This window comes from Podarcis melisellensis (genome assembly GCF_964234715.1).
Source record: "Podarcis melisellensis genome assembly, chromosome: 16".
Classification (NCBI taxonomy): Eukaryota; Metazoa; Chordata; class Lepidosauria; order Squamata; family Lacertidae; genus Podarcis; species Podarcis melisellensis.
The window spans coordinates 17,853,824-17,868,923 of record NC_138533.1 but is presented as its reverse complement, the minus strand read 5'-3'; the positions used below and the strand labels follow the sequence as shown (position 1 = coordinate 17,868,923).

Here is a 15,100-nt window from a genome sequence, read left to right as displayed (position 1 = left end):
GTGTCTGTTGATCTTACTAGGATTAACACTGGATGGAACCCGTATTCACACGTTTAAAGCACTTTAAACAGTCATGGCTTCCCTCAAAGAATTTTGGGAGTAGTAGGTTGTCAAAGATATTGTGCGTTGTTAAGAGACCACCATTCCCCTACCAGAGTTCCCATGGAAGAGGGATCGATTGGTTAAACCACTCTGGGAACTGTAGCTCTGGGAAGGGAATCGGTGTCTCCTAACACCCAGTACCCATAAAAAAAACCTACAACGTCCATGATTATTTGTGAGGAGCCACCAGGACTGTTTATAGTGTTATTGTGGTGCTTTGACTGTATGATGTGAAAGGGACCCGTGTTGGGATTTTTGGTGTGATGTAGCAGTGCTGTTTCTTCACCTTCAAGCAAAATTGAGCCATGCACTGTTACATTTTTAATACCCATTTACCTAACCTCCTAGAGCAGGTTTTGACCAGACCCAGGGGAAGTCTGTTTCCTTTGCAAAAGGGATTCACTGGATACAACCCCCTGCTTCTCTCTGTGTTTTTGCCACCTTACTCTTCCAGCTGCCGATTCTTTACAAGAAAAAAATTAGGCAGCCAGCCTCCACGACACAAAGTGCGCAAATGAGCTTAGGCTAGAGCAGGGGTCAGCAACCTTTTTCAGCCATGGGCCGGTCCACCGTCCCTCAGACCATGTGGTGGGCCAGACTATGTTGCGGGGGGATGAATGAATTCCTTTGTCCCAGAAATAACCCAGAAATGCATTTTAAATAAAAGCACACATTCTACGCATGTAAAAACATGCTGATTCCCGGACCATCCGAGGGCCGGTTTGAGAAGGCGAATGGGCCACATCCGGCCCATGGGCCTTAGGTTGCCTACCCCTGGGCTAGAGGGTGCTGTTGACACAGCAAATTTCTAATGTGGGACAGCAGCGATGGGATCCAGCAGGAACTGGGCTCTAAGAATTTCAGCGAGCAGAAGACCACCACCACAATTCCCTTTGCTATCATCCCACTTTCATTTTGATTTCCTCTTTGGCTTCCCTCTGTGACTGGCCATTTCTGTCCATTTCTCTGCAATTTCTACCAATGGTCCTTTCTTGCTTTCCCCATCCTCCCGGTGCTTCCTTTTCTTCTTCTTTTTCTTCTTGTTGCGTTTCTCCTCCTCTTGCTCTTCCCGGGGATCCTCATCTACTGTCACTTCCAAGCTCTCATGAATCGCGGCCTCGCCTTCTTGTTCTTTGCGTTTCTTGGCTTTCTTTTGCTGTGGGCTGCTGCCATTCAAGGCAGCCTCAGTTGCCTCCTGCTTTCCTCCCTTTTGCTGGACGTAGCGAGCCAAGAAAGCTTTTTCCTGTTCCTCCAGCCGTGCCAGCTTTGCTGTCATGGTTAAGCCATGCCGAGCCCCTCTGGAGAGAGCACAGAACAGACATTGGGAATGGCAGTAGCAACTCCAGCCACCAAAACTTTCTTAAGCTTCTGAACTTTGCTCAGGACTTCTCCAGTTTCTCCAACTGGTAGACCTGGGCCAAATCTGGCTTGCGGAAAAGGGTCACTTAATCCACCAGTGGCCAGTGTTAGAAAATAGAAGAGCTTCACCTACCCCCATACACTTAATGCCACCCACTGCACATCGAGCTGCAGAGAGGCCTTCATCAATCTGGTGCCACACAGATAATCTGAACTACAACTCCCATCAGCAAAGGGAGGGGGGAAGAAGAGGGTGTAGTAAAAAATATCTGAAGGCCACGGGGGTTGGCGAAGGCTGTTCTAAACACGTTATTTATTTCATAATATTTGTATACCACTTGACAGTAAAAACAAAACCTCAAAGTGATTTACAAACAGAATAAAACAATAAAATTATGAGTAGAGCCAGCCATTTAAAACATGCAAATAATTGCGGTGTAGGTAAAACCAAAGTGTAGGTGCTGCCACACTTAAAAAAATTGATTTCTTACAAATGCAGAATGGGCATTAACGTGAAACCTGTAACTCTGCCAGTTCCGCAGATCAAAGTGGTGGTCAAGTGGGCATATATGAGGTATGGCGATCTCACAGGTAAACTGGCCCAAGTTATTAAAACTCAGCCCTCCCCATAAAATTGGGGGTGTATCAGCCAACTCTCATACCATACTCACTTATGGGCTGTTCTTCCTCCACAGGCCTGGACCAGCTCTTCATCAGTCAGCCTGGGAAAGAGAAAAGCTTGTGTTAAGGAGTGACCAGCCTGCAGCTAAGGAGAATATACACACACACACACACACACATCATTTTCTTGCTCCCAATTCAGCCCCTCGAGGCAAAAAAAGGGGGAAGTATGGTTAGACCTCTTTGCCAACCAAGTGGATCTAGGCCAACCCCACCCCTGGTTACCTCCTGGCTGTAGATAGGTCCAGTTGCTCATCTTCATCCTCTTTGTCGCTATCTGAAGAGGAGACGACATATGCAGGCTCTTCTCCACCAGATGTCAATGTAGCTGCCTGGAAGTGGGGCATAGATGATGATGATAATAATAATAATAATAATTTTTATTTATACCCCGCCCTCCCCAGCCAAGGCTGGGCTCAGGGCAGCTAACAAGCAATAATAAAAACAAGTTGAATGAATACAACTTAAAAACAAGATTAAAATACAACATTAAAATATTGAAACATTAAAATATTAAAATGCAGCCTCATCACAGGAGGAAAAAGGAAAAAGAAAGAGGGGTAGGGAATCAAATTGGCTCCAAGCCAAAGGCCAGGTGGAACAACTCTGTCTTACAGGCCCTGCGGAAAGAAATCAGATCCTGCAGGGCCCTGGTCTCATGAGGCAGAGCTTTCCACCAGGCCAGAGCCAGTGTTGAAAAGGCCCTGGCTCTGGCTGAAGCTAATCTAACTTCCTTAGGGCCCGGGACCACTAGGGTGTTGCTATTTATGGACCTTGAGGCTCTCTGTGGGGCATATTGGGAGATGGGTATAAGGTGGGCAAAAATGTATCTTTACTCACTGTTAAGCCACATTCTGACTGGAAATGGCCCTTCCATAGGAGTTCCCTTTAAACTGGGGGTGTCTGAGCCCAAAACTTCCTGCATGCAGCGCAGGGGCTCTTCCAGTGAGCTACAAACCATTCCAAACACGCCAAGCCCCACCATCAACACTACAAGTTTGAATCTTTAACATCTCACTACCTTCACAAAGCGCCCATAGACCAAGTTCTTCTCCCCATGCGCTTTACGGGGCTTTTTATTCGTTATCACTCCATCTTGCTCAGATACCTTTTTCACTTTGACACCATCCTAGAGGGGAGGAAGAAGAGAGGGGCAGCAGCATTCAGAACTCAAAGCCTGAAAAAGAACAATCACCACATGGCAAGCCATGTTGGGAATAGGCAGTGTAAGGAGGCACCTCTCTTTGGGGCAGGGGGGCAACTCAGAAACTAGGGGCGGCAGCAGTGGCTGGCCAGGGGAGAGGAGGCTGATCGAAAAAGGGTGAGAGGCTGCCAGCTCTGCAGGAAAAGGGTGACATAACTGGGCTCCTGAGCCCCACAGGGGTGATGCAGAAAGAATGTAGTTGGACAAGGGAGCAGTGTATTCAAAAAAGATGAAAACCTCTGGCCTACTGTATAAGTTTCCAGACCATGACAAAACCCTGGGCCTTCCACCAATGCCAAAGCCCAAAGTTGTATGCCCTCTTTACCTGCCCAGTCTCCACAGCAATGTTAGCAGCAGATGAATTGAAGAGGTGGTCCCACCAATGGAAAGTGAATTGCTCAGCTGGGTTGTGGCCCACCTGTGTTGGAATGAAACAGACGTTATGGGCTGTAGACTCTCCCAAAGTAGTGATACGTCACTTTTGCCCACAAGTTTGAAGGGCTCCAAAGGCTGCCAATACCATATCCCAAACCAAAGAGACGATTACACGGTAGCCCACTGCCTCCCTCTTATGACTCCCTCTCCTGCATTTTGAAGCTATCTGTATTTTTTAAAATTTTATTCTTGTTTTGGCCAGGAATTCTACAACTATAGACGCTTCTCAACCGATTTTAGCTAAAACGAAATCTATTCTATGATCAAGCTCCTTATTTAAATCATTAAAGTGTCTGTTGCCTCTGATGAAGAATACTTCACACCCATAATATGTTAATCAACAGGGAGCACTTTTAAAGACCCCTTTTCCAGATCCTTCCTTCTCCACTGAACTTGCTGATCAAAGATTCAGCCTCCCTAATCTTTTCTAAATCCACAGGCTCAAGATCATAACCTTCCTTACCCCAGCTGAGTCACACTTTACTTTGACCTTTATGGCTTCAGAGATCCCATTTTCTCGCTTCCCAAGTCCTTTGCCTAAAATAAAGTTTGCAAAAAGTGGAGTCATGGTTAGGAGAAAGAACAAACAGGAGGCAGAGTTCTTTGCAGCCAATGAGTTCCAATTATCATTCCAAAAAAGCAAGCAGCTAGAACAGTGGTTAGTATTTAACTGGCACATGTGGTCTGACCATAACGAGAGCTGAGTGCATGCCATAACACTACACACACAGAAAAAGAATATGACACTGGGCCGACAAAAGCTTTAAGGTCTTTAGATAAACACTTTCCTGCTTCTCACCCTGCTAGTGTGTGTGAAGTTGAAACACAGATTTTGACTAGTATTTCTCCGCATCCCACCCCATCCTTTTGCCCCATGCTGTGATGAATCTAATGTTGCTCCAGTTCTATACATATACATTAATGGGGGGGCTGAATGTATCCAAAAGATCCCCATGAACAAGCCCCACCCACTTACCTTTCTTCCAGCCATGCTTCTTCAGTTGCTTCTCTGCAAATTTCAGCCCTTTGCTTTTATTCTCCTGAGCAGTGTCATTCATGATAGAAGCTGGATAGGCACATATGGAACATAAAGAGGCTGCAAAATAAAAGAGTGGAAGACCTGTGCCGAGAAACACGGCACAAAAGGAAGTCTGAATGAGGCCTGACTGGCTGTCCCTCTACAGGATTTTAGGCAGGGAGTCCTACCCCAGCCCTACTGGGCATGCCAGGGATTGAGCCTTCTGCATGCAAGGCAGATATTGTGCTACTGAGCTACAGCCTTTCCCCAGAAGAAAAAGAAAAATTACAGCCCTCACGGTTCTGAATAAAGAACTGATTTAAATAGAAGCCGAGGAAGCTGCCTTATACTGAATCAGACTCTTGGCCCCCCTATCTCAGTATTACCTACACTGACTGGCAGCTGCTCTCCAGGATTTCAGGCAGGGAATTCCCCCCCCCCCAGTCCTGCCTGGAGCAGCCAACTTGGGACCTTCTGCACGCAAACCAGTTGCTCTACACAAGAAGAAGGATTACTTAGCTCTCAACGACCTTAATCCTGCAGAAGGAAACTCAAACGCTCTCACCAGCGACCCTCCACTCTGCCCAAAGGCGGAATAGCCTCGGACGGCATTTCCGCATCTCTCCAGAAACCCCCGCCCACAATAAAAAGCACCCAGCTCACCAGTCCTCCAGAAAACGAAAAAGCTCCAATTTCCGATCACTCGGAATTGCGGCGCTTCACTTTTGACGCAGACACGTGATCAACACGGGCGCGGCCATCTTGAGCGGAAGTAAGATCCTTCCCCACCCACGCCCTGGCTGCAAAGGATTGTGGGTGAATTGAAGGGAGGGGACCAAAGGGACCAGCGCGGAGGGTTAAAGCTGCTTGTTTAGGAGCCGTGTTGTATTTAGCGCCGGATTGCTGCGCGTTTAAAGGGTTTTTTAAATAAATGATTTTTGCTACTGGCTTTTCTCTGATTGGCATTATTAAAAGCTTTATCGCTGTTAGACAGCAGCCCAACCTCTGCAAATATACACCTGTTCGGTGACAGTTACAAACACAAGCGTTGCTTTTTAACACCTTTATTTTTTATTGTTTCATGAAATCTATATACACCTTGATTGCAAGGGGGGAACCTCAAAGCAAGAGGAACAAAACAACAAAATTATCAGTAACAACAGCTGTTTAAAAGATTCAGAAAAGAGTAATGAAATCAACAACGAGCTTAAAACATATATCAACATTATTCATATCTGGATAGGCTGGCATTAACAACAATTTTATCAGGCACCAAAAATAGTGTGGTGAGGGGCCCTGTTTGCTATCAATAGGCAGGGACTTCCAAAGTGTGTGTCCTGCCATACTAAAAGTTCAATTTCTTACGAATGTGGAATGAGTGTTAGGAAACGAGTGTTTTGCTATAATCCTGTCTAATTAAATGTGTTTATATCACTCCCACAAGCTTAGCTCAGTTTAGCTTAATACACAGAAGCGCCTTCTTTATTGCTAAATATATTCAAATATTATGGAGCAACAGTTAATGGAATAAGCTAACCTGGTGACTCGGTAGGATGGCTTTAAGAGAATTAGGCCCAATTCATGGAGGAGCCGATAGCTATGTTCCTCCTCCACTATTGCAAGCTGTATGCTGCTGAATGCTGCAAAAGATTTCTTGCACCCAGGTACTGCCTGCTGGCATCACAAGAGGCCTCTGCTTGGCCACTCTGAGAACAGGATGCTGGATGAGGTGGACCAATGGCCTGATCCAGCAGCGCTTTGCTTATGAACTTACAAATGTCATGGTGATTTTAATCAATCAGACTGGGTAGAATTTTGGATATGAGTTTCTCGTCTTTAGGATTGGGACAACAGGGAGAGGGGAATGTTCAGCCACAACAGGGGAAGGCTGCCAATGGAAGACAAAGAAGGTCATTCATTTATATAAACTTTTTAAGAACTGTACCACATGCTCCATACATTTCCTTGAGCTCGGAAATTCAAGTGGCCATAAACCAAAAAAGCTAATTGTTGCATGGAATCCATCTGGAAGATGATGATGTGTCACGAGCACACCATTGTCCTCTAACCGCTTCTTGTACAACAGCCCATCATCCCGGAGAATATCATACTCGCAAGTTAGAAGGAAAGTCTCCGGGAGCTGGCGGATTATGTCATCCTCTGCTAGAAGGGGGCAAAACAATATCTCACCAGCTCTTTTAACTTGTTCATAAAGTTCTTTTGAAAATGGGGCAGGAGCCTTAGGGACATAGCCCCTGGCCTTAAATTCTTCTGGAATGTTATCAGCATTGATCCATTTTTTGTACTTCTCCCTATAATCAGGAGGGACATGGGCACCTTTTATAACAGGGTCCACATTGATCTCCTTCCCAGTGAGATGTGTCAAACCAAGTTTGATAGCTCGTTTTCTGTACAAGAGAGGAATTGATTGGTTTTGCTGATAGGATGGCAAATCAAAGTCCCCTGATTGTAGAAATGGGTAGATCAGGACCTGAGCTCGCAGTCTTGGGAGGTCCTCTCTGGTCACCAGTTCTTGACAAATAGCTGTTGCAAATGTGCCTCCACTACTGTCCCCAACAATGGCAATGCAGTTGGGGTCCACTCCGTATTCCTCTGCATTCTTCAGAAAGTGTATTGTAGCAGTTAAACAGTCCAGCACAGGGACTGGATAGGGATGCTCAGGAGCTAAACGAAACCTAAAGAGAAAACAAGATATCGCCCACATTGAACACCATACACTTCATGGAAAAAGACCATTTTCTGTAATGGCATACTGCAAGTGCTGAGAATCTTTTCCACCCCTAGGGCCACATTCCTTTCCATGCAACCTTGTGGGGGCCTCATGCCAGCTACAAGTGGACCTGAGGCAAAAATAGGCTGTTTCATTACAACACACCTTTCTCTACCCTCCAGCTCCTTCCTTCTTGCATAAAGGTAAAGGTAAAGGTACCCCTGACCATTAGGTCCAGTCGTGACCGACTCTGGGGTTGCAGCGCTCATCTTGCTTTATTGGCTGAGGGAGCCGGTGTACAGCTTCTGGGTCATGTGGCCTGCATGACTAAGCCACTTCTGGCAAACCAGAGCAGCGCACGGAAACGTCGTTTACCTTCCCGCCGCAGCGGTACCTATTTATCTACTTGCACTCTGACGTGCTTTCGAACTGCTAGGTTGGCAGGAGCTGGGACCGAGCAACGGAAGCTCACCCCGTCGCAGGGATTCGAACCGCTGACCTTCTGACCAGCAAGTCCTAGGCTCTGTGGTTTAACCCACAGTGCCACTCGCGTCCACTCCTTCTTGCATACCCCCCATCATTTCTCCAATGAAAATAGGGGCATTCTATTCCATAATGATATAAATTAGTTATACCCCACCCATCTGACTGGGTTGCCCCTGCCACTCTGGGCAGCTTCTAACATATATAACAACGTAATAAAGCATTAAACATTAAAACACTTCCCTATATAGGGCTGCCTTCAGATGTCATATAGTTACTTATCTCTTTGGCTCAGGGGTTGCATAATTCCAAACACTCCCAACATTTCTAAATGAAAATAGGGATGTCCTAAGGAAAAGTGGGACATTCTGGGATCAAATCAGAAACCGGGATTGCTTCTGAAAATCTGGGACAGTCACTGCAAATAGGGGCACCTGAAGGGTCTATTCTTGTTTTCCTCTGTCCGTTAGGAGGTTCCTGTAGCATCCTGTGCATCAGTGAAGTTATAATCCCACTACTAGGTCCTGTCCTCCATCCACAGCTCACCTGATCAGGTTGGCAAGACTCCTAGCAATTGCTAATAGCAATGGATACTAGTCACAAGGATGATGTGCCACTATGAGAGGCAGTAATGCTTCTGAATACCAGTTGCTGGAAACTGGAACAGGGGAGAGAGCTCTTCTGCTCAGGTCCTGTTTGTGTGCTTCCCATTTGGGCATCTGGTTTGCCACTGTGAGAACATGATGCTGGACTAGATGAGTCCCCTTTGGCCTGATCCAGCAGATTTCTTACTATGTTCAAAGTCAAAGGGATTTGAGCTAGAAATCTAAATACAGAAATGAACACCCATTCTAAATGTTGGCAAAATCACTATGTTTACAACTTTATAAAGCTGGATGGCATTTCACCGATTGAACTTGAGTCCCAACAAGAGAAGTACTGTTTCTGGGGGACAGGGGCTGGATGGGTGTGGGGGACTCCCTGGTCCTGAGTGGGGCAACTGTGCCCCTAAAGGACCAGGTGCGCAGCCTGGGAGTCATTCTGGACTAACAGGTGTCCATGGAGGCACAGGTCAGGTCTGTGTCCAGGGAAGCTGCCTACCAACTCCATCTAGTGGGCTGGCTGAGACCCTACCTGCCTGCACATTGTCTCACCAGGGTGGTACATGCTCTGGTCATCTCTGGTTTTGAATATTGCAATGCGCTGGATGTGGGGCTACTTTTGAAGGTGAGTTGGAAAGTACAACTAATCCAGAATGTAGCAGCTAGACTGGTGACTTGGAGCAGCTGTCGGGACCATATAACTCTGGTCCTAAAAGAACTACATTGGCTCCCAGTACATTTCAGAGTACAAATCAAAGTGTTGGTGCTGACCTTTAAAGCCCTAAATGGCTTCAGCTCTGTATACCTGAAGGAGCATCTCAACCCCCATCATCCAAGCCAGGACATAAGAGATCCAGTTTTGAGGGCCTTCTGGATGTTCCCTTACTGCTAGAAGTAAAGCTACAGGGAACCAAGCAGATGGCTTGGTTAGTGGTGTCCGCCCCATGGAACACCCTCCTCAGACCCTCCAAGTGAGTCTATTTTCTAGGGACAGTCCCGGATTTACAGAAGCTGTCCCAGTTTCTGATCTGATCCTGGAATGGCCCACTTTTCCTTATGATGTCCCTATTTTAATCCGATGAATGTTGAAGAGTATGGTAAGGCATCAGTATTTTCATCGGAGAAACATTATGGTAGGAGGTCCCTATTTTCATCGGAGAATTGTTGCTGGGTATGTCAGATGTCAATGAGATGAGTAACTATGCAACCTTTAGAAGATATTTGAAGGCAGACCTGTTAAGGAAAGCTTTTTAATGTGCAATGTTTTATTACGTTTTTTTATATGTTGGAAGCCACCCAGAGTGGCTGGGTGGGGTACAAATAAATAAAATAACATAATAAAATAAAATAAAAATAAAATAATTCCTCTGGGATCAGGTCTTAGGAAAGGTTAGAAGCTGAGGGGCATTACACGGCTGCCAAGAGAGTGAAACCACTTACCCAACACTCACAACCACTGAATCACTTTGGTTGGCCATGAAACGGCAGATCTTTTCAGAGGCTCCTGGAAGAAAGCAAAAGCCCCCCCAAAACCTCCATCACAATTTTTCCTGGTCAAGAACACTGATATCATTGTGAGCTGAAGTCTGTGTCAGTCCTACTAAAAGTAAATCTGTTGAAATCAAGAGATCTGCTTATTTATTCATTTTTATGTCATAAAATGTAGATGCCACTTGATTATAGAAAACAACAACAACTTTTAATAGAGCTCAGTTGGGAAAAACTCAGTTGAACTCTTTGTAAATCACTAGCTAAAAACCATTCTGTGGGTTTTACTCTGTCCTGATCAGTAACAGAACAAGCAGTGCCAATGGGTAGAAAACAAAACAAAACTTCCACCCACATTTCTGGGCTTCTTTCCAGTTATTTCTGATCATCTCTGGAAGCCATTTCATAGAAGTACTTTGGGGCATGAAGAAGAAACATCTTCTTTGACACTGTAAGGATATTTCATTGAGTGTGATACAGAACTGGTCACCTTTGTAACAGGGGCCTCTCAGCCCCAATTTCTTACCACACGATGACATCCTACATTAATCTTAAACTGTCAACAGCAGCAGTACAAAGCACCCCACCTCTATGTAGCAAACATTTCAGGAACTTTACATTAAAGTACCACCCCAAATTCTCCACAAACCATTTGGTAAACCTTTGTGAGACTCTTTCAAAGAACTTACGGAAGCTTCCAGTGAGTGCAGCGCCTCCATGAAGATAGATGATTCCTCTCCTGTTCCCAGCAGCTGGTGTCTTGGGCCAGTACACCCTCACAGGCACCCCATCAAAAACCAGGTCCTTACTGATCAACTTTGAGTCCTTCCCTGTTAGTATGGCATTGAACGCAATCCTCCAGATGATGTATCTATGGCAAATGCCCAGTTTTTCCAGAAACAATCCCTGTTTAAATCAAAACATTCAGCATACATATATGTACATAAGAATGTAAAAAGAGCCTCTTGGACCTGGCCAATGGCCCATCTAGTCCAGCAGCATCTTCTCACAGTACCTGTGGGAAACCTTCAAGCAGGATCTGTGCACAGGAACCCTCTCCCAGCAAAAGGTATTCAGAAGCTTTGCTGCCTCTAGCTTTAGAAGCAGAGCATAGGCATGGAGCCTAGCAGCCACCCCAAACCTCCTCCTCACTGAATTTATCTATTCCTCTTTGGAAGCTATTCAACTTTGTTTGATGTATTACAGTATTTTAATATTTTTTGGAAGCCGCCCAGAGTGGCTGGGGAAGCCCAGCCAGATGGGCAGGGTATAAATAATAAATTATTATTATTATTATTATTATTATTATTATTATTATTATTATTATTAACTTGGTAGCCATCACTGCCCCCTGTGAAAGAGACTTCCATAGTTTGAATATGTTTGGTGTCAAGAAGTCCTCTCTTCTATCTGTCCTGAATCTTCCAACATTCAACTTCATTGGATCTCCACAAGTTCTAGTGTCATGAGAGAAGGAGAAAAGCTTTTCTCTATCCACTTTCTCCACGTCATCCATAATTTTACAGACCTCCATCATGTCACCAGTTGCTTGCCTTTTCTCTGAACTAAAAAATCCTGAACATTGTAGCCTTATTGATAAGGAGGGTGGGTCACTCCATCCCTTCGATTGTGATATATTCAAAACAAACTTACCAGTCCAAGTGTATATTCCATTGCAAAACTGAAAGCTCGTAATTTTATGCCCTGGCTGATTCCTGGAGGAATGTGGGTCCTTTTAAAATGATAATAGACTCCCCATGCAAACAGCAAGGAATGAATGAATGAAAATGTATATAATATCAGCATCCACAGAGTTCCACCAAATGCCATTTCCCTTAAACTTGGAAGTGCAGAGGTAGGGACTTCGCCTGAGCCGATGCTTTTCTAAGGACTTTGTCTGGGACAATGCTAATTGTACGAGACTAGTCTTCTCCATGTGCAAGAGAACATCCTCTGCCAACCCACATAGTTTTCAACTGAGAAAATATTTTATTAATCTGTTCAGATTCCAGTCTAGCCTGGATTGCTGACTGCTGCAATTGTTCCTCACACATTGTTCATCACACAGGTGTGGCTGTATCTTCCCAGTCCTCCTCCAGAGAGAAGAGGTGCATGGGATTCCCATAGACTCTGAAGGCCAAGCAGATCAGGCCAGGCACCCTTATCTTATGACAGGCACCACCCTTGCAACACATCTTCATTTTGATGATGCTTCCTCTCCCACACAAAATACTTCAGCATCTTTGATCCCCCATGAATTGGGCAGCTCAGGTGATCAGGGATGACACATCTATGCAGGTGTGGCCACGGGCGCAGATGCGGAGGAAGGGGCTGCGGCGGGGGCAGACCGCCCGGGTGTCGAGACTGAGGGGGGTGACAAAACGGCACAAAAAGTATTCCGCCGTGGCTCTTTCCCCCGCCTTCCCACTCGCCCGCCCACCGCTCCCGCCTTGCCTAGTCCTTCCTCTCCCTCCTGCGCCCGCCCAGCACGCAGTTCCTACCCGACTCCCCTGCTTTTGCTTTCACGGTGCATCCGCGTGCATTAAAGGGAAAGCAGCACAGGCCTTCCATCTTGTTTCCTTTTATAGACAGGCAAGTGGCGGGCCGCAGACTAGCCTTGCAAACGGAGAGAGGAGCTTTCTGCCATACATCCACACACCCTCCCTCGGGGGCGAAGTTGCCGGCCTCGTTGCCTTAAGGGTTAAAGCTAGAGAGTGCGAGCTGCTAGAGAGAGAGATGCAGGATACTGACTTGGGAAAGGGGGCGCGGCCTCAGAAGAACAGCTGACCCGTCCCGTCTGCCGTCGGGTACTGCAACGAGTCGGGTGAGTGCAAAGCACCTTGGGTTGCAGCTAGCTTTGGGTGTGTGGGTGTGTTTGGGTCTTTGTGCAATGCAATGCAATGCCCGTGGAATTGGGGTTAGGGGTGGAGAGAGAGCAGGCAGGGAAGCTGTGGGTCAGGTGGGGAGGGGAGTTGCAGCTGATGTCAAAGGAGAACAACAACTATCAGACTTTTCGAAGACATCTGAAGGCAGCCTTGTTTAGGGAAGCTTTTAATGTTTGATGCATTAGAGTATTTTAATTTTTATTATTTTTTTGGAAGCCGCCCAGAGTGGCTGGGGAAGCCCAGGCAGATGGGCTGGGTACAAATAATAAATTATTATTATTATTATTATTATTCATCCTCGTTGCAAAGAAGAGACGGGCTTCTCTCTGAAGGTACGCGCGCTCTCTCTCTCTCTCTCTCTCTCTCTCTCACACACACACACACGTGGGTGCGTCTGCGTGAACACACAGATCACGTGAAGAGCCCTGTAGTTTGATCAGGCCAACGGCCCATCTAGTCCCGCACCCTGAGAGTCATCTAGTCCAGCCCCCTGCAATGCAGGAATCTCAGTACTGTATCGTCTCCTCGTGGTGGCCAAGCCTGCAAGGAGGATTGGAGCCCAAAGGCATCTCTCCCCTCCAGCGGCTCCTGGCAACTGCTATTCAATGAAGTGTAATAATAATTTAACAACAACTTGGGCAGCTCCCCACAGAATATTTTTAAAAAACCAATGAAACATCAAACATTAAAAGCTTCTCAGTATGGTGCCTTTCTTATTCTGAGATGTGGGCTGAAGAAGTACTAAATACCAGTTGGGGGGCAGCCTGGGCCTATTCATATTTATTTAGGAGTCCCTATATTTTAATGGATTTACACGCATTAGTAACTGTGCGTAAGAGTAGAGCATTACCTGTGTTAAGTTGGAAACGACTTGTTTGTTTATGATCTGGGGTTCAGGGGTGCCAATGCACTACCGGATTCCCTGCTTATGGAATTGTCCACATGCAGACAGATCTAAAGACAGACACTAGCTGTTATAAATAAAGCCTGATTGGATTTATTCTGATGACTTTTGTAGAGAATACAGAAAAAAAGCAATGAACTAGCTGAAAAACTAATTTTAAGGAAGTCAATCTGTTTCAGGACGCCTCATCCACCCCTCCCAGACATGTTTCCCTTGTCTCTTTCTCAACAGAGGTCATCATACAGGGCGACCAAAGCAGTTTCTGCGCCAAAACCAGCCCTAAACCCCAATAGAAATGGATCCAGAAAATCAGTTTCTTCCAAAAGCACCTAGAAAAAAGACCTTTTAGTAATGAAGTCATACTCTCGCCAGCGGCGCAGGAAGGGGGGTGCGGGTCTCCTCAGGGGTCATCACTGGGGGGGGTGACAAAATGCCAAAAATATGTGTTTTTAAAATAAAATTTAAAAATTTGGGCTCACAACGTTTTTTGAAAAAGTAATTTTATTTAAAATGAGTTTAATAACTTTGTCTGACAATTAATTAACCTCAACAAGTCATTGAAACCTTTTAGATCAGTCAACAAACGCACCGAAACGCGGCTGAACTCGATGTAGTGGAGAGCGTATGAATAAGGAAGGGGAGTGGGTGTTTCTTTCCACCGAAAGCAAAAGGAATTGATTTTGATGATGTGATTCAAAATTTGCAGAGAACAAATTTAGGGGGGAAATGTTTTAAGTGCTTATGCTCACAATGTTAAGTAAACCAGAAAATCTTTAAATCATAACTTTACATCTTACCATTAAACATGTTTTTGTTTTCAAAATGTATTTGGTGACTATTATTGTCATCATTCTTAAGTCAACCTATTACTAAACACAAATAGAAAAAGAAAAGAAGATGTAATTTTAAAATATTTTATTAATATTTTTCATAAATAAATGGCTTCCCATCTCTTCCATTTTGTACTAATAAACTTGTTGCCTATATTGTCTATTGTCTTTTTATTAACAGTATTGTCTTTTCTATCAATTTTCCTTTTATATTCAGTGTCTACAGAAATTACTCAAAGGCTGTTACTGTTTTCAGATTGCAACAATTACTTTTTAAATATTCCTTAAAACAATTCTAATTTGAGATAAACTCCTGTTTGGATTTATCTTTAATTCTTTCTGATAAATAGTCTAGCTCCACATATTCTGCCAGTTTTA

General features: G+C 45.0%; 2 protein-coding genes and 1 long non-coding RNA gene across 4 annotated transcripts in view; 1 reads left to right on the top strand and 2 right to left on the bottom strand.

Annotated features, from left to right (window-relative positions):
• Window positions 1-400: 400 nt before the first annotated feature.
• Window positions 401-5,690, bottom strand: GPATCH4 (G-patch domain containing 4). Of its 2 annotated transcripts, none has more exons than XM_081892536.1 (8): window positions 5,463-5,690; window positions 4,758-4,877; window positions 4,245-4,318; window positions 3,672-3,764; window positions 3,164-3,271; window positions 2,368-2,474; window positions 2,133-2,183; window positions 401-1,400 (listed from the first exon to the last, which is right to left on the bottom strand). In XM_081892536.1, the coding sequence occupies exons 2-8, from the start codon at window positions 4,837-4,839 to the stop codon at window positions 1,013-1,015; spliced, it is 903 nt and encodes a 300-aa protein (XP_081748662.1). In that variant the 5' UTR covers window positions 4,840-4,877; window positions 5,463-5,690; the 3' UTR covers window positions 401-1,012. The 2 variants fall into 2 exon arrangements, with proteins under 2 accessions (XP_081748662.1, XP_081748661.1); XM_081892535.1 differs by having other exon boundaries at window positions 4,758-4,847; window positions 5,463-5,676.
• A 157-nt stretch (window positions 5,691-5,847) lies between these two features.
• On the bottom strand, window positions 5,848-12,553 carry LOC309359025 (arylacetamide deacetylase-like 4). Its single transcript, XM_081892452.1, has 4 exons — window positions 11,757-12,553; window positions 10,793-11,009; window positions 10,056-10,119; window positions 5,848-7,495 (listed from the first exon to the last, which is right to left on the bottom strand). Exons 1-4 carry the CDS (start codon window positions 11,931-11,933, stop codon window positions 6,715-6,717), a joined length of 1,239 nt encoding a protein of 412 aa, XP_081748578.1. The 5' UTR covers window positions 11,934-12,553; the 3' UTR covers window positions 5,848-6,714.
• Window positions 12,554-12,604: 51 nt separating this feature from the next.
• The window catches only part of LOC309359151, a 68,696-nt gene continuing 66,200 nt past the window's right edge, over window positions 12,605-15,100 (top strand). Inside the window, exon 1 of the long non-coding RNA XR_014163740.1 lies at window positions 12,605-12,927. This is a non-coding gene — a long non-coding RNA (uncharacterized lncRNA). The remainder of the gene's footprint in view (window positions 12,928-15,100) is intronic.